The sequence below is a fragment of the Dipteris shenzhenensis genome, chromosome 10 (genome assembly GCF_047967505.1).
Source record: "Dipteris shenzhenensis isolate YYH24624 ecotype China chromosome 10, Dip_SZ_1.0, whole genome shotgun sequence".
NCBI classification, from domain to species: domain Eukaryota; kingdom Viridiplantae; phylum Streptophyta; class Polypodiopsida; order Gleicheniales; family Dipteridaceae; genus Dipteris; species Dipteris shenzhenensis.
This window is the reverse complement of record NC_141605.1, coordinates 21,754,544-21,780,639: the sequence shown is the minus strand read 5'-3', so window position 1 is coordinate 21,780,639 and position 26,096 is coordinate 21,754,544. Positions and strand designations below refer to the sequence as shown.

Here is a 26,096-nt window from a genome sequence, read left to right as displayed (position 1 = left end):
ATCTATAGAGACTACTACTAATGCTCACAAAGAGCTACAGCAACGATGGCGAAATAACATGCTCATAAAGAAGCATACACTCACAACAAATGTGTCTCAAAAATATCGTTCACAGAGAACTAGTAGCTCACAAAGAGCTAAAGTAGGTCTTGTTCACAAAGAACATGATATCCAACCGCTCACGAAGAGCATGTGTTCATCAGAAGGCGCAATCTTGATCCTTGAGAATATTATCTTCAACCATCACAGTTGCTTCCTCCTTGCTATCAACTGCCAGTGCTTTGTCTTTACTATTCTCTACCTTTAGAATTTCATCTCGTTTCTTTGCATAGCAAAACTTCTCTATGTGACCATCTTTACCACAGTAAGAGCATTTGCGACTATCATGAGCAGTTCGCTTCTTCTTGTCGGTGGCCGAATAAGCTCTTGAATCATAGATGGATGCACAAGTACGTTTCTCCTCACTAAGTAACAAACCCACATAGTCTAGAAAGTCCATATCATCTAAGCGTAGTATCTTCACCGTGTCGCCAAATTGCTCAACTGGCAGACTCTTCAGTAAGATTGCTTTCTTAGAAACAACAAAATGTAGTAGTAGAAAGAAATAACCACAACATTTTTGATTGTGCAAGGAGCATGATGCAAACTAAGGACATGACTAACAATAATTGTGCAAAAAGTTAGGCCCAACGGAGAATACGAGATGCAAGTGAGGAGCTGTTGTTGCTGCGCCGCCGCGCTACTCCCTCGCTGCCCCGTTGCTCGGCCCCGTCCGCCTCCTTTTTCAGCCCTTCGCCTTCCCCGTCGTGCTCCACCCCTGCTGCCTCCCCCTCCGCTCGCTGTGCCCCCCGACCGCTCCGCCCCCGTCGTCTCTGCCTCCACGGCCTCTTCCGTCGCCCACTCCCTCCTCCTATCTCCCGCCTCCTCTCTACTCCTTCGCCTTCTCCTTCCCTCCTTCTCTCCTTCTTGAAGAGACATGGTAGCTAGCTAGGAACAGAATGGAAATATGGAAAGCATAATGAAAGGCAAAATGAAAAGGAAGGAAAGTACAAGTGCAAGGCAATAACCAAAATACTCACAATGTAATGATAGCTTGATGTTGACTGATATAATAGACAATAGACAAGTACAACACTATATAGTGTGCCACTAGACTCTAGAAAGTCACAATGTCTATGGGATATCTCACACTCATTTTAGACTCAATTTGGATTCATATTCCAACACTATGGGGCTTGATTTATGTGGAAAATTGAGGCAAAGGGTTGTCGCACACAATTGAGAGTGCGTAACCACCTAGCCCACATGGGAGACTCTTCCACACACACCATGCATGTGGGAGGATACATTAATGTGGAGAGACCCCCTCTTTTGGCTATAAAAGGAAGGGGCTACTCCTTGATGTGACACGCTCATTCTTGTAAAGCCACCTAGCTAGTATTTTGATATTTCCCTCTCATCCATTCTTTCAAATAAAGTATGGTTCTCTTCCCTTGATGTCACATCTCAACATTCCTCCTCTTATCATGTACATGCTTCTCTTCCCCCTCTCCTTTTCCCCTTGTGTCATAGTCTCCCGAGGACCTTTAGACTCAATGAAAACCAGACACTCAATACATATCATTTTAGGGGGACTACCCAGGGCAGAGAACCCCAAAATACATCAAGCTGTAGAAATAATAAAAATAGATCTCTTAGAAGTAAGAGATGTCCTCCAAGTAGCTAATGCACATGTGTGCACATCCCTACGAGTTGATGACGATGTCGATGAAGCGCTAGGCAGGAATGTCCCAAAAAATGTGTCGGTGAAGTCCATGGGTTAGCTAAATGGAGCACTCACATAGTGACTCTCAAAATGGCTAAGGGAGAGTCACCGATAGTAGAGGTTGGAGGTGTCACGAGCACTCGGAGAGTGGAGCTCGGGCACCAAGGACAATCGGGCGGTAATTAGAGAAGTCGGAAAGTGTTTGGAGCTCACATCAAGCTTGGAGCAGCTCCAATAGAATGTTGGACAGAGGGAGTAAATGGCAAGCTAGAGTAGAGTTCAACGATGAAGAGGATGGATAGCTCCACGTTGAGCTGGCTGCATCATGCTTGGGCTGTCAAATCATTGAGCTCCAGAACAAAATTTGCGCGCAGAAATAAATTTCATCACTTCTTGCAAGGGCTGTAACTTTTCACAGAAAACTCGGATTGCAATGATGTAAAAACGAATTTGTAGTACTCAAGGTCCTCTACAACTTTTCTGAAGAGACAAAACCATGATTCTGCTTCTAGATCCGTATAGAAGCGTCACATCGTCCGCAGGTCACAGAAAGATGTAGCTGAACTGAAGGAAGGAGAAGAGAGGTGGTAGATCATGGCATGGATAAGAGAGCTCAAGGAAGGAGAGAAGAGGGAAGCCTTCCAAGGAGGAGGAGGTAGATTAGCTTCATTGGCCTCCCTCACCTCAACCTCCTCCTTCTCTGAGATGCCAGTAGCAAAGCGTAATACCTGGGAGCAATTCATTTTCATGATCAGTGGCAGAGACCTGTGGCGAGAGCCATATTTCAGCAGGATACCTGGAAGCCTCGTCTTCTCTTTCGGACAGAGGAGACACGATGGACTGCTTGAGAGACTAGACCGTTTCTACGTTGGGGATTGGGCACTGCATAGAGGCAGATCTACTGGGATTCTGGCAGGTACCACGATGTCAGACCACTCTCCGGTAGTACTTCACTTAGATCAACCCCGTCGAGGTCTTCCCCAGAAGGGGGTCCGCATTCCAAACGACCTCCTGTAGGACGAGGGGATCCAGCAGGTCATGGCAGGAATTTGGGAGCAGTCAGAGATGACATCGTGTGAGGGTTGGGCTTCGTGAGTGGCCGATGCGATCCAGAGGAGCAGTGAGGAGTTACACGCTCACGCCCTTAGGCGGAGGACTCTTCAGGAGCGCGAGCAGGCTTTGATGAGAGACCTCGCCTCCATAAAGTGGCTCAAGGATCAGGACCCAGGTTCTCAGTAGCTTAGCGACAGGTTCAAGAGCGCTTGCCTTGAGCTTCAGGACTCAGAGATTTGGCAGGCTGAGTTCTCCTATCACTCTTCCCAAGCCCGGTGGGTATAGCAAGGGGACAGGATGACGAAGCAGTTTTTTCATACCACTGGGCCCCAATCGGCAGTCACTCAGCTACAACGTCTCCGAGATCCGCAGGGCATCATGGACACTGACCCGCAGGAGATATTAGACCTGACCACATGTTTTTACAACCAGCTCTTTCAGATAGAGAGGATGACTCCAGCTAGTATTGTGGTCCGAGAGGTAGTTTGGGATCACGTTCCAACACTAGTCTCATAGGATTTATGCAGCAAACTGGAGGAGCCTTTCATAGATGAGCAGTTCTGGGAAGCCCTCAAGGCTCTCCCGGCCCATAAGTGTCCTGGCGAGGATGGCTTGACTTTGTCCTTCTTCCGGAACTTCTGGGAGATTATCTCCACCCCTATCCGATTAGCATGCCAAGAGATTTTTGACACGGCTCCCTCCCTCAGTCCCTGAGTAGGAGGTGGATTGGTCTGATCCCGAAAGGGGGAGATAGGTCAGACATCCGGCAGTGGAGACTGATCACTCTGCTTGATACTGCATACAAGATCCTCGCCAAGGTCTTGAGCTTGCGGTTACGGCCCCATCTTATTGACACCATCCATGACACACAGACGGGGTTTGTTAGGAGAGGAGCATCGTAGACAACATCTTCATGTTCTGGGAGGCAGTGGATTGGTCCAGGGAGGAGTCACAACCACTGGCTGTCCTTCTCTTGGATTTTGAGAAGGCCTATGACAGTGTGTAGTGGTTCTTCATGGAGGGTACTATGTGGAGATTGGGTTTCTTAGATAGATGGGTAAGAGGAGTTTCTACGCTTTATGCGGGGAGCTCTAGCCAGATGCTTCTTGGAGAACACACGAGCGAGGCCTTTCCTCTCTCTCGCTCAGTCCGCCAGGGCTGCCCACTCGCTCCCTTCTTCTTGTTTGTGGCGGAGGCTTTGGGATACTACTTGAGATCACAGCTGGCGGGCCTCACAGGGTTGGGGCTCCCAATCAAACAGGAGGAAGAACTCCTTGACTCTGAGTTTGCAGATAACACGGCCTTGTATGTTGAGGGCACCACTGTGAGCTTGGAGAGAGTCAAGGTCCTTGCTATCTACTGCAAGGCCTCGGGTGCGTGGATCAACTGGACAAAGTCCATAGGTTTCTTCACAGGCTTTGAGGAGACACAATAGATTCATGAGTAGGGGAGTGACTTTGGCTTCCGATGGATATTGCGGGGCCAAACAGCGAGATACCTCGGATGCCAGGTTGGTATTGACATTACAGCAGAGCAAAAGATCGCCCCGGTCCTTGAGCGTGTTCGGCTCAAGCTTCTATACTAGAGCTCGACCAAGCTCTCCCTAGCAGGTCGTGCCTTAGTGGTAAACCAGGTCCTTCTTGCCACGGCCTGGTATATCGCCTCCTGTTGGTGCTTTCATAGAGGATGCATTGGGCAGCTCCGATGGTTGGTTCATAACTTCCTTTGGGTAGGTTCAGATGGCACGCAGAATACTAGAGCCCGGGTCGCTTGGTAGATGGTGATCATGCCGCAGCAGGCACTGGGAGGCTTGGGTATCATTGATCCGAAGATACAGAGCAGATTCTGCAGAAATTTTAAATGGAGAACTGTAAGCCTGTGGCTACACCATTGGAAAAGGGACTCAAGCTGAGTAAGCATGATACTGTTGAAAAGTTTGATGGCACTTTGTACAGGCAGTTGGTTGGCAGTTTGATATATCTATGCTCCACACAGCCTGATATTGCCTACGCCACAGGGCTTTTGAGCCAGTTCATGCATTGTCCCACGATCACACATTGGAATGCAGCAAAGAGGGTTCTCAGATATGTCCATGGCACTCTGTCTCTTGGCTTGCATTATGCTTCGGATTGTGATCTAAAGCTGAGTGGTTTCACCGACTCAGATTGGGCAAGGGACATTGACGACAGGCAATCCACTACTGGTCCACTACTGGCTATTGCTTCTCATTGGGTTTAGCATGTATCTCATGGCTCAGTAAGAAGCAAGAGCGAGTCTCTCTTTCCTCCAGTGAAGCAGAGTACAAAGCTGCAAATTCAGCCACTACGGAGTTAATGTGGTTAAGGAAGCTTTTGCATGACTTGCATCATGCACAGGAAGGCGAAGCAAACTCTATCTTCTGTGACAGCCAGAGTTGCATTGCCATAGCCAGCAATCCTGTCTTTCATGCTCGCATGAAATACATTGAAAATCATTATTATTATGTACGGGATTGTATTTCTGATGGCTTCATTGATCTCATCTATTGTCCATCTGAGGACAATGTGGCGGATATCTTCACCAAAGCCCTGTCTAAACAGATCTTTTCTTACAACATCGACATGGCTTGGGGATCAGAGACATTCTCACAATGTCAAGGGGTACTGTAGGGTACACTTGAGATGTTTCCAAGGTACTTTCAGCCATATCTTTGAGGGGGGATTTGTAAGAGATTACAAAGATATGGTGTTGTAGGCATAAAGTCAACCATATGGTTGACCAGTAGTACTTGGGTACTATATATACCAAGTACTTGTATTGTACCCAAGTACTTGTATTGTTTCATTTGAACATTTCTATTGGAGCTTTCTTGTGTGTGCACTCTTGCTCACTTGTATTCACAACCTGTCTCCACTTTGTTCCTACAATCTCCTGATTGGCGATCCTTCTATCTCCTTAGTCATTGCGCCACTGGCTCTCTTAACGGTTTGGACTCGCCAGCCTCTTCTAGTCGGCGTGGTTTAAATACTCCATGTGCATCTGTCACAGTGGCCTTGTGTAGTGAGCTGGACCTTTGAACCACCAAACCACTCCACTGAACCATTGAACGACGACTTTGCCATGTGTAGCTGCTCTGTTGTTAATGTCTCTGACTGCTTCATGTGTTCCGCTCAAGATGAGATCGTCTTGGGTATGGTACTCCTAAGTGAACATGTGGTTGACATGTGTCGACACATGGTCGACATGTGGACGACATATGATCAACATCTGACAACATATAGTTGACACATGGTCAACACATGATGACATAGTGGTTGCTTGAGAGTGTCTCTATGTGCAACATGGGCTGATGGGCATGGTTGGTATTTTTTTGAAAATGACCTCCTGTAGCGTGAAATCTACCCTTTCCATGAGTGGCAAGTGCTTGCTCACCTTGACTTGAGGAACGGGAAGCATTGGAAGTCCTCGTTTCTTCGTGTAAGAGCAAGCCAACTAACTCATCAACCGAGAGAGGAGCAGCCTTGAGCAGAGGCAGTCAATAGAGCGAGCGAGAAAAAGCGAGCGAGCCCAAAAAAGCGAGCGACAATTAGTTGAAGTGGTTGGAAAATCAAGCAAGCAAAGAAAGAATCTAAGTTTTTTATAAAATAATTGCTTGAAGTACAAAGTATTCAAAAAGGTGGTTATGTGTCACAAAATTTATATATCCTGATGTACACAAGTTTTTTTGGATGGTGCAAAAAGGCATGATATTCATCTAAATCATGCCTTGTCATTTGATTTGATATGTAACATTATGCCATTTATATTTGATAATCAAAAGATGCAGGGATGTTAAAAACTCATATTTTGGGCCAAAACAATCAAATGTTGACATCTTGCCAAAATATAGGGATGTGAAAATGTCCTCTTTTGGGCCAAAACAGGGAGCGCGTTAACGCGCTCCCTGTTTTGGCCCAAAAGAGGACATTTTCACATCCCTATATCTTTTGATTCACAAGTCCAAAGAGGGTCATGTTACATATCAAATCAAATGGCAAGGCGTACTTTAGACGATTATCATGTCTTTGTGCACCATCTAGTAAAATTTAATGCATCAAAAAATGAATTTGTGGCTAATTTGCTACATTGGTAAGATTAGTGGGAGGTAAGAATAAATCATTAGGGAAGGATATTTTTGCAGTAACAAAGAAACATGGGATTTGTTCCAAGAGTGAACAGAGTTAAAAAACCTAAGCATTTACATATGCATGGAATCTAGACTAATCCATGCAAGGAGTCCTTGGAAAGATGATCTCAATTACTCTAGTGGAAAGAGAGAACTTGATTGCAGTAGGATTTGTCTTTGATACAAACAATGACTTGGAAGTTAAACATACAAACTGTCTCATGGATGATGTGAAATTAGTGTTAATGGCTTTAAAGTTATATGCAGGTTTAACCTTCTGGCATTGAGGGAACATATGCACTTTTGAATAAGTTATTATTTTTTGCTACTAAAATGGGGGATTTATAAATCTTTTATTGTTTTTTATCGCTCGCTTTTTTTGGCTTGCTCGCTTTTTGTCGCTCGCTTTTTGGTAATCCTCCCTTGAGCATGATGGTCAAGGAGGTAACAAATGTGCTATATGAGGGAGCCAAACTGTTGAGGGTAATAGAGACCAATTTCTTGTCTTCCATGTCCTCATCAATGGCTGCGAGGTCATCTCAAATATAAGTAATCTTAGCAATGTGCTCTGAATTAGTTTGACCTTCCAGCATGGATAGGTCATTGAGCTTATTGTTCAAAGAAATGCTTCTTGCGTCATTTTTGACATCCCACGTACTTTTCAGCTTGTCCCAAGCATTCTTTGCATGCTTGCACGACTTAATGGTTGACTTAATGCATGTCTTCATCACTGATAATGCAATCAAAGACAAATCTTGGGCATCCCTGTGATCAAACCTCTTCTGATCCTCTGTGGGAGCCACCTGGGTAATGGCAGTAGAAGCCTGAGTGATAGTGGAAGATGCACTCGTGCTAGATCCAGCAGGTCTAGTCTCGTCACCATTCACGATATCCCATAAGCCTTGCCAACCAAAAGATTCTTGAGCGTAAATGACCACAAAGCATAGTTGGGTCCATCCAACTTATCTGCCTCAGTCATGGTACCAAAATTCTCATTAAGAGACATGATTGCAAGCTCAAGAATGAGGGCAAATGTACCTGCAAATCAAATGCAAGTGACTGCTATGCAATCACTGCAATGGCATACACTGACCGGGGCTGCTCTGAAATAGCAAAGAATCTGCCCCAAAATTATCTGCCCAAAACACAATCCCTTCCAGGATACAAAATGCAATCAAGCAATATATTTCTGCCCCAAAAATATCATGAAATCACAGCCAAACACTGGATCAAAATGCAATGTCAAACACTGGCTCAAATTGCATTGTACTTCTGCCCCAAAATCTATTTGAATCTCAGCCAAACATTGGCTCACAATGCAACAGTAGTTTCTTGCTCAATAGGCATCCAAAAGTGCATACACCTTCAGCCAACACTGGGCCTCAAAATGCACACCATCTGAGCAATAGATTGAGCTGAATATGCAGTCCCAAAACTGTCCCAAGTGCACGCACTCAAACTCTCCAAATACACCTATACTCAAAGTACTCTGAAGACTTATGTGCAAGGCAACTTAATGCAGGGCTGCAAGTACGAACTGGAGATGCAAGTACCATTTGGAAGAGGCTCAAAATGAACAGAGGCAAGGACCAAGGCACGAGCTTCACTTTTGCAGGCGAGAATTATGTCAATGGCGAGACAAATATCGAGCTGATGGCCAGGCGGGCTGTACAGATTGTACTTACAAATGACGGAAGCTGTATGGATGCTATACAGCTGATTCTGGGTGGGATGGAGCGCTGATGTACTGCGAAAACGGGCAAGTGGTCAAGGTAGTAGGTACCAGAGCTGGCACACACACTAAGGTGACAAGATGAGCTCGATGGAGCTCTCACAAGATGTGGGTGAGCTCAAGAGTAGTCAGCCGGCAATGGAACTTGGTTCTCCTTGATAGAAGTGCGACGAGCACACGGGAGAGCGGGAAGCAAGTAGGCTGGATCGACTAGCTTTGATACCACATGTAGGAACAAGAATGGAGATGGATTGTGAACACAAGAGAGCAAGAAGTGAACACAAGTGAACTCCAACTGAAATGTTCAACCAAATGAAGTACAAGTACTTGGTATATATAGTCCAAGTACCAACACACCAAATAGACTAAGTCCTAGTCTATCCTACACCACCATATCATTGTATATCTCTACAACAAGATGCAGTTCTAAAAGAGAGAACTTGGCATTACAAAACATCAAAAAATTTCAATAGACAAGTAGATAGAGGAATATATCTGACCATCACTTAGGCAATCATAAAAATATTTCATGAGTGACATCCGTAAATAGGAAAACTTGGAAAAAGTGGAGTCTCCAAAGACACTATGATTTCTATCCTTCCATAGAGTCCAGAAGCCCCAATATTGAAACCATGCGAAGAAAAGATGAAAGTTTGGCCTCAGTGGATAGATGCCAAATATTTAGAAGAGCTTGCCTACATACACATACACACGCAAAATCACAAGATCTCTTTTAACCATTTGTTTTCTATTTGAATATTTTTCATAAGATGGTCTTCACAACTGTTACCTAAATGAGTATGCAGGGAGACTCCCGTGCAGCCTTAGCTAGGAGGGCTTCTTTATTCAGGGAATGGAAGGATTCTCCTTTCTTCTCTGAGACTCCTACAGGGTTGAGGTGGCACTTTCAACCTTAGCCTTGGTTGTTTTCCACCTCACTTTGAGGGGGTTTTATTTTTCCTCATGATTTCATGATGTCGTATTTCCGCTCAGAGCTTGCTCTAGCGAGTTTCTTTCTTACTTAATAGAAGTCTTTTTTTGCAAAAAAAAAAAAAACAACTGTTACCTAGCTACACTTGCTATTGCAGGATAACACGAAGAATCAATTTGGGAAGTAAAGTCTTGATAACAAACCGTAGCCCAACACATCCCTTTTGTACACTTGTGTTTGGATCTTGGGATTTTGGTATCACTTCTCCAAAAGTAAGTGCAAATTTGTATGTGCCCTCAGTTTGTCATTTTATTGTCTTCAAGACAAATATATCCCATCTCGAAATGTTTGGAACACAGTAAATATTTTAGCTTGATCAAACTGTTAGTATAAATGTGTTCCCATGTATGGCTTTTTTTTGTATTTTGGAACATTAATCATGATTTGAAGATAAATTCTATGGATGAAGTATGGTACATGTATTAGCCTACATAATTCTGATACTTTTGTTAGAAAGGCAAACAAATTTCACTCAAATTGGGAGACCTTAGATTACAAGAACAAGAATGGAGTGCATCTTATTTAACCTGTATGCCAATGAAACCAGATGCTCGAAAGAGATAGACATGCTTCTACGGTTTTAACATATGCAGGCTATGAGATTAAGGGATGAAATTATATGTTTTGGAAGAAAATGGATGGTGGAAAGGAGGAATCGATAAAGTGTTGAGTAGAAAGTTCAAATTCTCACATAATGGTTGCAAGAGGCTCACAGATCCATGTAGCAAAGCTTCAATCTTAATGAATGCAATGTCTAGTGGGAGTGACCACACAAGAATCAAGGGACATGTTTAGATCTGGGAAAGAACAGAGTTTTGAACTTTCAAAAGGAATTCTAGAAAGGATTTCATATCTATGATTTCATGGGAAAGATGCTTACTAAGCATGATCAAATTTTGCACTGCCATGGATCCCAAGCATGTCTTCTAAGGCAAAGCTAGAGGCTAATTTGTCAAAATCATGTATTTTTTTTAAATCACAATAGGAATCATAACTGCAGCCTACCCCATCGTGTTCCCTCTCCCCCTTCTCCCTAAGCTCCTTCTTCTCAGCCCTCCCCCAGACCCTTAGCTCCCTCATCTCCTTCCCTCACCTGCATTTCAACTAGCGCCTCCATCTAGCTCCAAATTGCAAAAATTATGCTATTAGTCAGGGCCAGAGACCGTGCCATCAAGCTTCTGTCCAAGTGGCGCCATTCTACGTCAGCTTCACATGCTACCTGCTTAGGTTTAAAGGTCGAGGAAGATGCAAGCTTTAATTCCAATATCATGCTATCTGCTCCAAAACTTGCACCATCAACAGCTTCAAAATCATGCTTTTACAGCTTCAAATCTTGCAGCAAGGTTGAACTCCAAGAATGCACCAACATTAGCTTCAAAATCATGTTCCACCAACTCCAAATCTTGCAACTAGTCTTCAACATTGGAGCAAGTGTAATTCCAACCCCTCACTCACTCTCTGCCCCTCTCCCTTCTTTGCTTCTCCCCTCTCAGCCCCTCCCTTTCTCTCTATGTCCCTCTCTCCCTCTCATTAATACATCACGCGAGGCCTCCCATAGACGTTAATACATCTCTCTCTCTCTCTCTCTCTCTCTCTCTCTCTCTCTCTCTCTCTCTCTCTCTCGCTTTGATTGAGGAGGCGAAGTCACGTAAGCAACGGCTCTATTGTTGCTTCGTGGACTTCAGAAAGGCATTTGACACTGTGCCGCGTTTCAGACTCTTCCAGCGACTTCGTGACTTGGGATTCAATGGGGAGATTCAATGGGCGATCATGGCCTTGTATGAGAGAGTCACAGGTAGAGTCAGGACACGGGCGGGGCTGTCGGCGGAAGTACGCAGTACGATAGGGGTGAAGCAGGGGTGTCCTTTGTCTCCGACACTCTTTGGTCTCTATATCGATGAGTTAGAGATGTACATACAGACGATGGGTGGTACAGGTTCTTTACTGGCAGGATCCACGATACCGATTCTCCTCTATGCAGATGACGTGGTTCTTATTTCTTCCTCCCAGCAGGGTTTACAGGCACATCTCCATGCACTCCACAGCTTTTGTCAGGACAGAGGGTTGTCTGTAAACCTTGGGAAGACCAAAGTCATGGTCTTCAACACATCATACCAGGTTTATAGGAGAGGCGAGTTCTCTTTCACATTTGATGGGCAGGTGGAGCTAGTCAGGGAGTATACATATTTGGGTGCCACATTTAGAGGTCCAGTCTTCACCATGACGCATGCAGCACGAGATAGGATCAGTAGAGGGTATGCCGCCTTGGCTCTTCTCGAGAGGCAGTGTGCACAGTCACATTTTCAGCATCCCGACACGAAGTCCTTACTTTTCGATACGCTCGTGAGACCTGCAGTCATGTATGCTAGCCCCTTTTGGGCAGGAGATCTCAGTGTTGCAGATTGGAGATGAGTAGAGAGGTTACAGATCATCATGTTCTCCAGATTGATCAGAGCGAAGCCCACGGTACCGCATCAGATTACGTTCGCAGAGTTCGGAGCTACACCCCTAGCGCTAGATGCAGCATTTCAGTCAGTTACATACTTGCATAGGATCAGGGCGCTCGGAGACTCAGCAGCAGGCAGAGCACGATTACCGTGGCTAGCATTGACATCCTCGCAGATGTTAGCGGAGAGAGGTCATACTTTTTGTTGGTACCACACACTCTCCACATGGCTCACCTCGCTGGGCTTGGATATGGATAGGCTGCCACCATTTCGATACAGCATAGATGCCCCTCGCCTCCCTCTCACTCGACATGAGCTCAGCCAGGTTATCAGGGCAGATTTGTTGCAGCTACACACGTTTCGCACTTGGGTTCATCCCACGGAGCTTCCTACGAAGATGGCCACATATCGTGACCATTTTCTCAGGATTTCAGAGGATGGCTTCATCATATCCCCAGGATATATCGGCGTTCATATGTCGCACTCACTCAAGATTGCCTTGGGCCAGCTCAGGGTATCTTCCCACAGATTAGACGTTGAGGCCGGCAGGATGCGTCGTACAGCTACCGGACATAGACCTAGGCGAGAGACTAGGATATGCCCTTGTTGCACTATGGGGGAGGTGGAGACTGAGGAGCACTTTGTTTGCAGATGCCCTTTATATTATGAGATCCGTGGCAGATTTCACTGTTTATTTGGGCACGGATTTGGACCTCTCTCTCGGATTATGGAGTATGAGGATCAGTATTGCTTAGCGTTGTTCATCAGGGAGATCACCAGATACAGAGAGAGATTCCTCAGAGAGCACCGTCGCATCCCTGCCAGAGACCTGGTTATTCATGAGGAGCAGGACGAGGCGCAGGACCATGAGCACAGAGATAGCCCATCTTGCCAGAGAGCACCGATGGTTCCACCCCGAGGATGTACATATGACATGATCCGGCAGCACCGCAGGATGATCTTACATAGAGGCCGTACCCGTCGCTTTATTTCTAGACGACGGAGGATGATGGCAGATTTTCGGAGGAGACTGCTCCATGGAGACTTGGCACCGCCAGCAGCCCATTTGACACTTGCCCAGATCTTCACACTCATGGCAGGAGGCATGGTCGATGGCCATGACTTCCATCATTTCTTTGGATCACAGACCCCTTAGGGAAGACGATGTTCCTCATATTTCATATTTTACATTTTGTATCTAGGCATTTTTGGTACTCTATTTCATTTCATTTTGTATCTAGGATTTTTGTAGCCATTTTTGGCATCTTAGCGGTATTACGATGAGGCCACCTAGTTGGCGCATCGTTGATGATGTATTTTCCTTTCGGATGATTTTGTGTCCCATAGGCCATGTATGGCCTTCCGTGGACCTTTAATAAAATTTCTTTCTTTCTTTCTTTCTCTCTCTCTCTCTCGTGCAGACAGTGTTATATGGAGTGGAGGTATGGGGAGGCAGTATTTCACCATCTACATGGAGATTGAAAAAATGCAGAAAGCATTTCTACACAGGCACCTTGGTGTCAAACCCACTACCCCATACTCAGTGCTTCTATTGGAAACAAGTAGGAGGCCAATCGAATTTCATGCATTGATCAAAGTTATGCAATATTTGCTAGAGGTGCAGAAAATGCCACCAGATAGACTACCTTATAGAGCATGGACTGCCAGCACAAAGCTTCAAAAGAATCACAAAAGTAAGATCATTTGTACAGGGTGGGCAACAGACATAGGGAAATGGTTCAGGTAGGAGGCCAATCAAATTTCCTGCATTGATCAGAGTTATGCAATATTTGCTAGAGGTGCAGCAAATACCACTAGATAGACTACCTTATAGAGCATGGACTGCCAGCACAAAGCTTCAAAAGAATCACAAAAGTAAGATCATTTGTACAGGGTGGGCAACAGACATAAGGAAATGGTTCAACCGATGGAAAGAAGATGCATACTTGACCATGCCGCCTGAAAAGGTCACCATGCAAGAATTTCAAATGTCCCTACTGAGCACTTTGCAGACCCACTGGTTGACAAATGAAAAGATGACAAAGCTGGAGTATTATCAAGACAACATAAACCCTTCATGTTGGTCTACATACATGTCCATGGAGGCCTCTGCTCAGCCCTACATTAGCACACCTCTTCCCCTTCTCTATCGCAGAAATATAGCTGGGTTTCGCACCAGATCTCATACGCTTGCTATAGAGAAGGGAGCTTGGACGCATCAGCCCAAACACGCTGGAGTTTGTACTCTCTGCGACTTGCAGTCAGTTGAGACGGAGGCACATGTAGCTTTACAGTGCCCTCGATATGCACATATCAGGGAGGACTACCATCAGATACTAGAGGACTCTGCTCAGTTGACATCAGTTCTTTCTACTGCCTCTCCGGCAGCCTTGGGATCTTTTGTCACTCATCTTTTTACTTGTCATCAATTGAAACAATACAAGTACTTGGTATATATATTACCCAAGTGCTACTAGTCAACCATAGGATTGACTTTATGCCTACAATACCATATCTTTGTAATGTCTTACAAATCCCCCCTCAAAGATATGGTTGAAAGTACCCTGGAAACGTCTCAGGTGTACCCTGCAGTACCTAAAGTACCATGGTTGCACAAATTCATCTAGATGGATATGCAACCTATAGGAGTACATGAAAACAATGTCATTTTGAATCACCTCACAACCCCCCTTGACATGAGAATGTCTCTAATCCCCAAGCCATGTTGATGTTGTAAGAAAAGATTTGTTGACAGGGCTTTGGTGAAGATATCCACCATATTGTCCTCAGATGGACAATAGATGAGATCAATGAAGCCATTAGAATCCCAATCCTGTACATAATGATAATGATTTTTAATGTGTTTCATGCGAGCATGAAAGACAGGATTGTTGGCTATGGCTATGGCAATGCTTCCTTAACCACATTAACTCCGTAGTGGCTGAATTTGCAGCTTTGTACTCTGCTTCACTGGAGGAAAGAGAGACTCGCTCTTGCTTCTTACTGAGCCATGAGATATAGGCTGAACCCAATGAGAAGCAATAGCCAGTAGTGGACCATCGGTCGTCAATGTCCCCTGACCAATCTGAGTCGGTGAAACCACTCAACTTTAGATCACAATCTGAAGCATAATACAACCCAAGAGAGAGAGTGCCATGGACATATTTGAGAACCCTCTTTGCTGCATTCCAATGTGTGATCGTGGGACAATGCATGAGCTGGCTCAAAAGCCCTATGGCGTAGGCAATATTAGGCCGTGTGGAGCATAGATATATCAAACTGCCAACCAACTGCCTGTACAAAGTGCCATCAACCTTTTCAGTAGTGTCATGCTTACTTAGCTTGAGTCCCTTTTCCAATTGAGTAGCCACATGCTTACAGTTCTCCATTTTAAATTTCTGCAACACCCCCTTCGAATACTTTCTCTGTGACATAGAAATCCCATCATGGGTATGCCAAAACTCAATGCCAATACAATAATTCAATAGGCCCAAATCTGTCATATCAAAGTTGTGACATAAAGCGGACTGCACTACTGTAATTTGCTGCAAATCACTGCCAATGAGTATGATGTCATCCACATATAGTACCAACATGACCAATTCTGATTTTTGCTACAGAACATATAGATTTGGAGCCACTCCCTAAGAGGAAGAATCGTACTCTCATGGAGATGACGAGATGCATTCTAAAATTCAAGAGAGTCTCAGAGCCTTTTTGGGGAGAAGCAATTGTGATAGCCACTTATATTCAGAACAGATGCCCTACCAAAGCTTTGGTTAATGTCACTCCATTTGAGACCTTGTATGGCTTTAATCCAAAGGTTAGTCATTTCAAAGTTTTTGGCTCAGTGGCGTATGCTTTGGTTTTAGATGCACAACGAACAAAGCTTGATGACAAGAGTGTCAAATGCATTTTCATCCGCTACCAAGAAGGTATCAGCAGAGATGTTCTCTTTGCTGAGAATGAGTGCGTGCAGCCTGCTAGTGCAGACTTGCCACCATACGATGACACCCCTTTGGACATCATCTAGTTTGAGGATGACGAGACGGAGTCTCTTAATGCTTCCCCTTCTACTTCTCATAGTTCAAATGGCTTGCCACATGTTGAGGATGGTTCTCCCTCAAATGTTTCAGATTTGCAGCCAATTAATGAGAATAGACAGCCTCATGTTTGGAGGCATTATCAACGTCGTGAGGCCACTAAAGATGTTGATGCAGCCACGAGTGGCACAGTAGAGAAATCTATGCCACGTTGGGCAAGCTTGACCATTCAAGATGATAAGGATCTGCCTACTTTGGGGAAAACCAGGGCCAGCACTCAGAAAAATCAGAAAAAGGTCAATTTTGCTTTGATGACCTCAGTGATGGAAGCTGAAAATGAGCCTCAAAGCTTCAAGGATGCTCAACATAATCTGGCATGGTAGAAAGCTATGGAAGCTGAGATTAAATCCATTGAGAAGAATGCCACATGGGACTTGGTTGATGCGCCCATTGGGAAAAATGTGGTTAGCACGAAATGGATTTATAAGGTGAAATACCATTCAAATGGCACAATTCAGAAATACAAAGCCCGTTTGATTGCCAAGGGGTATGCACAAGAGGAGGGGATAGATTATGAGGAGACTCTTGCTCCAGTCGCCAAGATGACCACCATTTGTTCAGTCATCTCTCTTGCTGCGTTTTATGGTTGGTCAGTGTCCCAGATGGATGTCAAGACCGCTTTCCTCAATGGAGATCTTAAAGAGAGGGTCTATGTACATCAGCCCCAAGGTTTTGAGGTGAAGGGACAAGAGCACAAGGTATGCAAGCTCAAGAAGGCTCTATATGGGCTGAAGCAAGCACCTCGTGCGTGGTATCAGAAGATACATCAGTTTTTGCTGTCCCAGGGCTTCATAAACACTCTGCCATGATTTGTAAGGGCATGTCAAGTGAAGTTTTTTTTTTGGCAAAAAAATGACTTCTATAAAGTAAGAAACAAACTCGCTAGAGCAAGCTCTGAGCGGAAATACAACATCATGAAATCATGAGGAAAAATAAAACCCCCTCAAAGTGAGGTGGAAAACAACCAAGGATGAGGCTGAGAGTGCCACCTTTACCTTGTAGGAGTTGCAGAGAAGAAAGGAGAATCCTTCCATTCCCTGAAGAAAGAAGCCCTCCTAGCTGAGGCTGCACGGGAGTCTCCCTGCATACTCATCCAAACGGCCATCAAAGTATGTATGGTGTCTGTCCAGATACTAGCCAAAGTGTGCGAGGGATGAACCTGAGTACCCTCCATAGCCTCTATGCATCTGGCTCTCCAAATATGCCAGGATCCTATGCTCGCTAAAATCTCCCAAGAAGTATCCACAGAGGCATGTACATCTGTAAAAGGAAGGTGTGGTACCACATCCAACGAACAGGACTCAATATGATGACGTCGAACCAAAATGGCCCGAGAGGAGTCAAGTCTCTCATAAAATACCTGAGGCCCTGTAAGAGAAAGCCAAGCCACTAAGCCCCATGTCATAAAGAATGGGGAGTAGGCAAAGTGACTGAAAATCCTGGCTACCCCCATCCAAATCATCCTCGCCTTTTCTTCGAGTTTGGAGGGGTTCTCCCTTTTTCTCGGAGGTTTCTACCGGATTGAGATGGCACTATCAGCCTCAATCCTTTCTTTTTGGCTCTTGAGCTTTTCGTGCATTGCATGATGTATCCCGTATGGAGCTTGCTCTAACGGTTTTTTTAAAATACTTAATAGAAGTCTCTTTTTGCCCCAAAAAAAAAATCATCCTAACCTGTCTACAATCCCATAAACAATGCTGAGTAGTCTCCGAAGTAGAGAGGTAACGAGGGCAAGTAGGGTCGGCTCTGAACCTCGATCTCCAAAGGTTCACTGCAATCCCACCATGGATAGAAAGCCAAAAGAATAGAGTGATCTTTCTATTCCTGTGGAATTTCCAGAGTCTCCTCCAGAAGCACCTCTGCAGATCCACACTGATATCAAATGTCTCCCAATGAGGAACTCTGGAAGGTCTCCAACCTCTACTACTGAGCTGAAATCTCCTAGCATTACTGACCGTGTAACGAAAGAAGGGGATGCTCTTGTCTCGATGCCCTGCGTCAATCCACTCCCACTCTCGAGGGTCCCACTACAAATACCTAATGGGAACTCCCCCGTAGAGCCAAAGCCTTCAAGACCCAGTGGAGAGTAGCCGGGGGTCTGGGTCGAGGAACCACTCTGAATCTGATGCCTGCACCGAAAGACCTACAACCCTAATAGGCTGAAAAGCAGACTCAAGCAAGATTTCCTCTGTGGATTTGAGCAATCTGCCACCATCCTGCACAATAAAAACTAAGGCATCCTCCTGTGCATCTCGAAAGGCCAAAACCTGAAGCGGAACACCGCCTCTCGTAAAAGTACCTGCCCAAATGGAGCGAGTGGCATATCATCTGTGTCTACCCACTCCTTTGGAAGGGCTGCCTCAATCTCCAAGATCCTCCCTGCATTCCCTCTGAGATGTCCTGTCAACTGAGACTTGGTCTCCTCTAGAAGCCTGCGGAAAGCTTTCCAAGACCCCAAAGATGATGCAGGTCCCCTCTCCCACCTGGACCACTGCATGTAGAGTGAGGCACCAAGTGATCTCGCTCGTCATGGAGGCGTATTGAATGGAGTCGCGCCGATGGAGCCGTTTGGACCTTCTCTACCATGAGCCATTGCTGGAGGAGCAGATTCGCATTGCTAATTAGAGGAGCCAGGTGTCGAAGCTGTTTGAGATGAAGCCCGTGGCTACTGGAGGAGCTGTGCTAACTGGGAAATGGACCGCGACGCTGGTTGCTTGCATCTCATCCCGGTGGAGCTGGCATTGAAGATCGTGAGGCCAAGGAGCGCTTCTGCATGTACGTTGTGGTGCCGATGTGGCGGTCTGTTGGTGCTAAACGTAGGCAGAGCTTTGGCTCGTAGTTGGAGAGGTCCGTCGAGAGTTGGTCGTTGGGGCTAGCAGTCATGGAGGCTTGCTTTATCCTTCGGTTTGCACCAGAGTGCTCCTGAATGTCATTGATGAGGTGGCAATTTAGGCTGAGGTGGCTGGACTGATTGGGAAGGCATCCTGCTCATGCAAAGGTGACAACGTGATGGATGAAGGGGACCTTCTTGGCTGTGAGCTGGAGCTATGTGGAGATGGCGACTGGGAGCTGATTCGGTTTTACGTTGGAAGGATCTATGATGCAAGGGGGGCTCCGAGAAGAGGAGGCTGAACGAAGAAAAATGAAGGGGGCTCTCGTAGATGAAAGAGGGTGTGTGCGTTGAGAAGACCTTGGCACTGGGGATCTTGAGAAATTACGAGCTGTTGTTTGTTGGCTGAGCATATCTACTACCTAGGTAGGACAGTCGTTGTTTGCACGTGAGCTGATGCACAGAATCGTGGTCTGGCTGAGATCATATGGAAGGGCTCTGTTTTTTTCTGATTGAGGAAGCTACGTGGCTGTGCAGGTGATGCTATAAATGTGAGCTAGTCTCTCCATGAGAAATGAAGGCAGCAGGGCTATTGCTGGAAGTGTCTTCCGTTGGGTTTGTGCATAGTTGGTGATGATCTATGGATTAGCACAACTTAAGGCATAGCTGTTGTTACCTTATCACACGACCACCTGTCGATAGGCGTTGACCACATGATGACGACATCTGTTGACCACATGTTGACCATGTGTCAACACAAGTTAGCCACGCGATCACACGGGTTCATCCAGGAGTACTGTCCGAGGCTGTCAACCACAGGTCGACACAGGTCAACCACAGGTCGACACAGGTCAACCACAAGTCGACACATGTCAACCACAGGTCATCAAGAGCTGCGCACATGGAGAGTGAGCTTAGCACATGGAGCAGTCAGGAGTATTTATATTACACAGTGGTTCAGTGATACAGTGGTGCAGTGGTGCGGTGAACCAGCTCACCTACACATGGAGAATTTACACCATCGGGCTGGCGAGTCAGGGAGTCAAAAAGTCGCCGAAGCCATCAAGAGGTACGGTGAACCAGCTCACCTGCACATGGAGAATTTACACCATCGGGCTGGCGAGTCAGGGAGTCAGGAAGTCGCCGAAGCCATCAAGAGAGACAGCGGTGCAACGGCTATCCTCAACAGCTAAGGAGATAAGAGGATGACCAATGGGAAGAAAGAGGGGAGATTCTCAGCGAAGAAGGGACCCTCCAAGGCGGGGGATGAGGATGAAGGAGAAGGGAGAGAGAAAAGGAGGCATTCGGCATTCGGCACGGGAGCGAAAGGGAGGAGAGTGAGGAGAGATAGAGGCTAGAGCTACGAGCTCGCCAAGGAGCGAATGTGAGAGACTTGTGTGTACCCTTTGTCTACTATGGGGATAGACCTGTGTATTCTGGTGCTTGCGACTTGTGTATTCTTGTGACTTGCGACTTGTGACCTGGGGACACGTCCAGTGATATGTACATTGGCCAATTCGGTCACTTTCTCATCTCTCTTGTCTCTTCCGGATATGGGGATTATTCACCAGTGTAGGATTTTCTTATTTTGCTTATGTTGTGGAGTTCACCGGTGATTGTCACTTAGCATAGTGCACTCGTACGTCGTCGTTCACTGCAGTATAGCATACGACACTCGCACACTACTGCACGGTGCGCTCTGCACGATCCATTGCATTAGAGCATTGCACAACTCATGCTTCTCACACCAGTGGCTTTTGGCCTCCGGTAACACCTCCGGAAGGATAGGAACCCCCCCCCCTCAAACAGTTTATGGCGATCACGGTGGGACACTGCTGGTATTGAGTAGCACAAGAGAAGTCGTGATCTAGGGTCCCAGAGAGAGGTCTTATGCCGAGTAGTTCTGAAACCTTTGAAGGAGCTAGTGCGAGAACTAGGAGGTACTTGAGGAGAGTGGAGAAAAGACTTCCGGCAGACCAAACTAGGTACAAGAAGCATTACGTGCGACGTAAGTTTGGGAAGCCCTCAACTCGAGCACAAAGTGAGCCCACTGGAGCAGTAGCCAGAGCAAGTAACTTCATCGACACTCTCATTGACTTGGATCAACAGGGACCCTGGTGGTCAGATCCGGACTCCGGAGAAGAAGAAGTGCAAAGCAGAGAACAGGTGAAAGAAGAGGGTACTAAGGACGAGGGCTCCTCAGGGACTCATCAAGGTCAAGGAAGCCCCTCTTCTCTTCCTGCAACGATGTCTTCATCAACCACCTCTTCTACCGGAGTGGTGACTCCATCTGCTGCTCCTGCCTCAACCTCTTGTGGACAAGCTGCGACCTCATCTGTTATGCATAGCTCCGGGCTCCTAGCTAATCCTTCTTCTACATCTATTCTATTGGGGGGTACTTTTGCTCCGGCCATGCCTTTACCTGCCACGATGGTTTCATCTCCCTTTCCATCCACACCGGTGTTGCCTTTTCCACCACCTCCTTCCTTCCCTTCTGCCTACTCATCCATGACTTCAGCTCCGTCCCTCTCTTTCCCAAATGCTCTCCCATCCTCTTTCACCCCCACATCTTCCATGTTCTCACCCTCTGCAACACTGAGACCCCCCACTTACGCGCTACCATCTGGGTACACTCCCTCTATGACTACATCACTAGTGACTTCCCCATTGTGGTCCTCCACAGGAGGAGTTGTCGGGGTGGTCTCCTCCTTGGGAACACCAACATTCATTACAGCCTCATCAGGACTCCCTCCAACTCTTGCATCTTCTCCAACCTCTCGGGTGGGGATGGCCGTTCTCAGTCCCCCAGACAGAGCTAGACTTCTTGAGCTACTCAACAAGGTCCACGTGAAGACTCAAAAGTTCAAAGGCCACCTCCATGAGGATGCGGAAGCTCATGTGAGGAAGTTTCTCACAGCATGTAAAGCTAAAGGTGTGGAGAATGAGCATGCGTTCCTTCACATCTTTCCTTCGTCATTGGAGGATGTAGCGGATGTATGGTACAGTCAATTTCCTCCGGACCACTTCCAGACGTGGACAGATTTAAGGGGTTGGAAAAATTCAAACACATGATTGTCCAAGAGTTGTCCACTGACACCATGAAGCCTGGAGAAAGTATCTCTGAGATGTACACAAGGATGAGGGTCTTGGCGGCAAAGATGTCGGTGCCACCTAATGATGCTGTTATGAAGGGATGGTTTTTGAAAGCATTACCCCCTTCCATTGCTATAAGGTTGGTGGATAAACTCCCTGAACATGCCTCACTTCAAGACTTCCTAAAAGAAGCTGTCAAGATGGAACGGTCACAGTTAAGCTTTGCCTCATCAACGAATACGACCACCCAACTCCCAAGAGAGGAGGGATCATCCGCATGGCAGCAACTCAAGAAGGAGTTAGAAGAAATCAAAGAAGGCCTGAAAGATAGAATAAAGGTGGATGGCCAATCGTCCTTTGAGGCCCAAATTCGAAGTGGCCTTTGGTGCACCGAATGCAAGGGTTCTAACCATGGTTACTGGGAGTGCCCCTCCAAGCGAAAGGTACCTACTTCTACCTCATTTTGTACATTTTGTGAGATCCATGGACATGATGCCTCTGAGTGTAGGTACCTTAAAGGATTAAGGAAGCTTCTTCCAGAGTATACCTCGGGGGAACCTCTGGTTGCTGCAGTCAACAGAACGGTACCCATAACTTCTGGTCCAGCAGAAGTATCTCCTGCTCCCCCTCTTGCACGAGCATCTGAGCCACCTCCTCCTCCTGTCATGCCACCTCCATTGCTTCCGACTCCCCCTTTGCTCCAAGCTCCTGCCCCCAATTCAATTGGTTCCCCTTATTTCTATCCTCAGCCATACTATGCCCCGTACCAACCACCTATGTCAGGGGGTGGCTATGGACCCTCTTATCAACGCGGTCGAAGGGGTGGTTTCAGAGGTGGACGCGGAGGTGCAGGCAGGGGTACAAACTTTAGAAGACCCATCATGTGTTACAGATGTGGCGAGTACGGCCACTACCAAGATGATTGTACACAGCCGTTCGGGGGACCCTCTTGTACACAGTGCAACACAAATGACCACTACACCAGAGATTGTCCCAATAGAAGAGTGGAACCCGCATCCCAAGTGAATATGGTTGATGTAGTAGTGGTGGGGGAGGGCAACAATCCCCATTTGATTGGCGCAGTGTTGGGCGCTGTGACACGGTCACATACAAAAGGTGACAAATGTAAGGGTGACTCAGAGTCAGCACCGGAGACCTCAGCACCAATGAGTTCGACAAGTGTTCTCCCACCGAGGTCATTCTCCTCCTCCAAGGTACACAGTACGCCCAGGAATAGACCACCCATGCTGGCTTCTGATAGTGATTCAAAAACAAACTCGAAGGGCCCACAACCATTAAGGTCAACCACTAACTCTGGGAGTGCCTCATCCTCGGGGGATCACTCTATGCCTTTGAGGTATCAGGAGGTAGTAAAGGGTGTCACGAGAGATCTTCAAACAAGTTCTGAAGATGAAGGTAGCAAACCTCAGCTTCCATCCCGCAAGTCTAGAACTGTGAGGTTTGCAACAGAAATGACAACCCTCGGACAGTACCGGGATAAGGAGGCACGAGTAGGTCCTCCCACTTTGTCCTCAACAGCACTCAACAGAGAAGAGGCTATGGGGACAAGATCTAGTTCTGCCCAGGAAAAAGGGAAAGGAGTAATGGAAGAGAAACCACTGGAGACAATGACTCACAGTTCAGACCTACATCCACATCCTCGTGTAAGCTTCGACCCTCGGCCAGAGGCTAGGAGGATGAAGTTACAAAAGGCTAATGCTAGTGTCCACCACTACTCCTTGTTTGAAGATCTTATGAGTTTCAAACCCAACCTCACTCTACGACAACTTTGCCTATTATCCCCCCAAGTCAAGCATCAGACTATCACATTCCTGAATCGCCTCCCAGGGGGTCGACACAAGGGATCTACTCCGAGTGGGCCACCACCAGAGACATTACCGGCTCAGCATGGGTCTACACCGGACCACTTCTCTGCCTACGCTGCCCTCACTTGTGAACAAAGTCCCAAGCTCACCGTGGAGATCCATGGAGTGGAGCTGAAGGACGTCTTCCTCGATGGTGGGGCGGCTGTGAACATTATGCCAAAAGGTACACTCCAGAAACTAGGGTTGAAGTTGACAAGTGATGTTCACTTTCAGGTACGCATGGCTGATCAACGCAGAGTAAAACCAATGGGTGCAGTCAAAGGTGTTCACATGAAGATTGGCGGAGTAACTTTTCTCTCCAATTTTGTTGTCCTTGATATGACTGAAAATGAACAAACTTACCCTCTACTTCTTGGTCGTCCATGGTTGCGGTCTTCAAAAGCCATTCAGGATTGGTCAACTGATGAAGTTCGATTGCCCCTGGGATCGACATCCCTCGAAATAGATATGGTCACAGGGCAGGCAAGGCACATACCAATAGAACTAGGAGAGGAGGATTTTGAAGAACAAGCCGGAGTCAAAGAGGAGCATTGGGCCTGTGGGGACTGGCCCAGGGGTGGTGACCAAGGTATCAATGAGGAGACAACCCTAGAAGGATTTGAAAGTTTGACCTACTTGTTGGATCGGGCTGATCAAGAAGACGAGGAGGCTGTCATTTTGGATTGGATGGGAGCCCTAGGCTCATTAGCGGTCAACATGGTGGAACTATGCCAACAAGAAGATCAAGAAGAACAGCTACTTGCAGTATCAGAAATCCACCCAGAACGACAGGGTCTGGCTGAACTAGTTTACGAAAGGATGCCCTTTGGACTTTGCAATAGTCCACACATGTATAAGAGAATGGTCACTAGGGGTACTACAGTGGACACCACAGATCGTACTGAGGACAATGATGGTACTGTAGTAAACATTGAGGATCGTCCAGTGGCCGACATGGAGGACATTGGTCAAAATGATGCTGACAATACTATAGGATACAATGAAGGATCTACTAGGGACGAGGCTAGTAGGGCACAACCCACCAATGGTACTTCAGAGTACAATCATGGTATTACGGTGCACAACCATGGTACTACGGTGTACAACCATGGTGCTGCTAAGTGCAATGATGGTGATAGAGAAAACAGGAACACTAATGAAGACGAGATTGATGATGATAGTGATTTAGACGAAGGTGATATAGACATTGCTGAACTTGAGGAGAATCACCACCAACAGCTTAAGGTCTTGGGAGGACCCAGGGTGCATACCGGATACAGCGATGAGGACATGGCCGATCTCACTTTGCTTGACCTTTTCTTATCAGAAGCCGACCACCCCTCAATTCAAGACCGTCCGGAAACCACTTATGAGGTGGAAGGCTTACCTTACCGGGGCATGCTGAAACAGTCACCGAGGCATCGAAGGCACACATCATCTGCAACATCTACTGATTCTACATCTCAGTCAATGCCTGAGAACCCCCCAGTTACTTACCCCTCATCTTGGTTGAGAGAAGTGGAGGGGGACTTTCCCCTTGAAGATACTCCAGCACATACAGGACTGAGAATGGGTGAACCAAATACCAAAACATCCCAATGCATTGCCCCTGTTGATGAGGCACGGAACTGGCAGTATCTCAACATTGGAAGTGAGGACCAACCCAGACATTTGAAGTTAGCCGCTTGGGTCTGGGAACATGACTATCTTCTAGCTGCAGTCACCGACCTTTTTAAAGAATTTGTGGATGTCTTTGCTTGGTCCTACAAGGATCTGAAGGGGGTGCCCGCTGATTTCATGGAGCATAGCATCGACTTATATCCCGATGCAGACCCTGTGATTAAAGGTCCATACCGCATGAATCCCAACTACGGCAAGGCAGTCCAAACAGATATACAGAAAATGGAGCAAGCAGGATTAATCTACCCAGTGGATTACTCCGATTGGGTCAGTGGAATTGTCATTGTACCCAAAAAAGAGACCGGCAAACTTAGAATATGTGTTGACTATCGGAGTTTGAATGCTGCAACACGACGTGATAGGTTCCCCCTTCCCTTCACAGATAGAGTGTTG

The 26,096-nt window shown here is 46.5% G+C and overlaps 1 protein-coding gene across 1 annotated transcript in view; it reads left to right on the top strand.

Annotated features, from left to right (window-relative positions):
- The window catches only part of LOC147897552 (uncharacterized), a 303,051-nt gene that overhangs the window by 42,123 nt on the left and 234,832 nt on the right, over window positions 1-26,096 (top strand). The window contains exon 4 of the mRNA XM_087380043.1: window positions 9,783-9,897. Coding sequence (XP_087236169.1) covers window positions 9,783-9,897 — 115 coding nt within the window. The remainder of the gene's footprint in view (window positions 1-9,782; window positions 9,898-26,096) is intronic.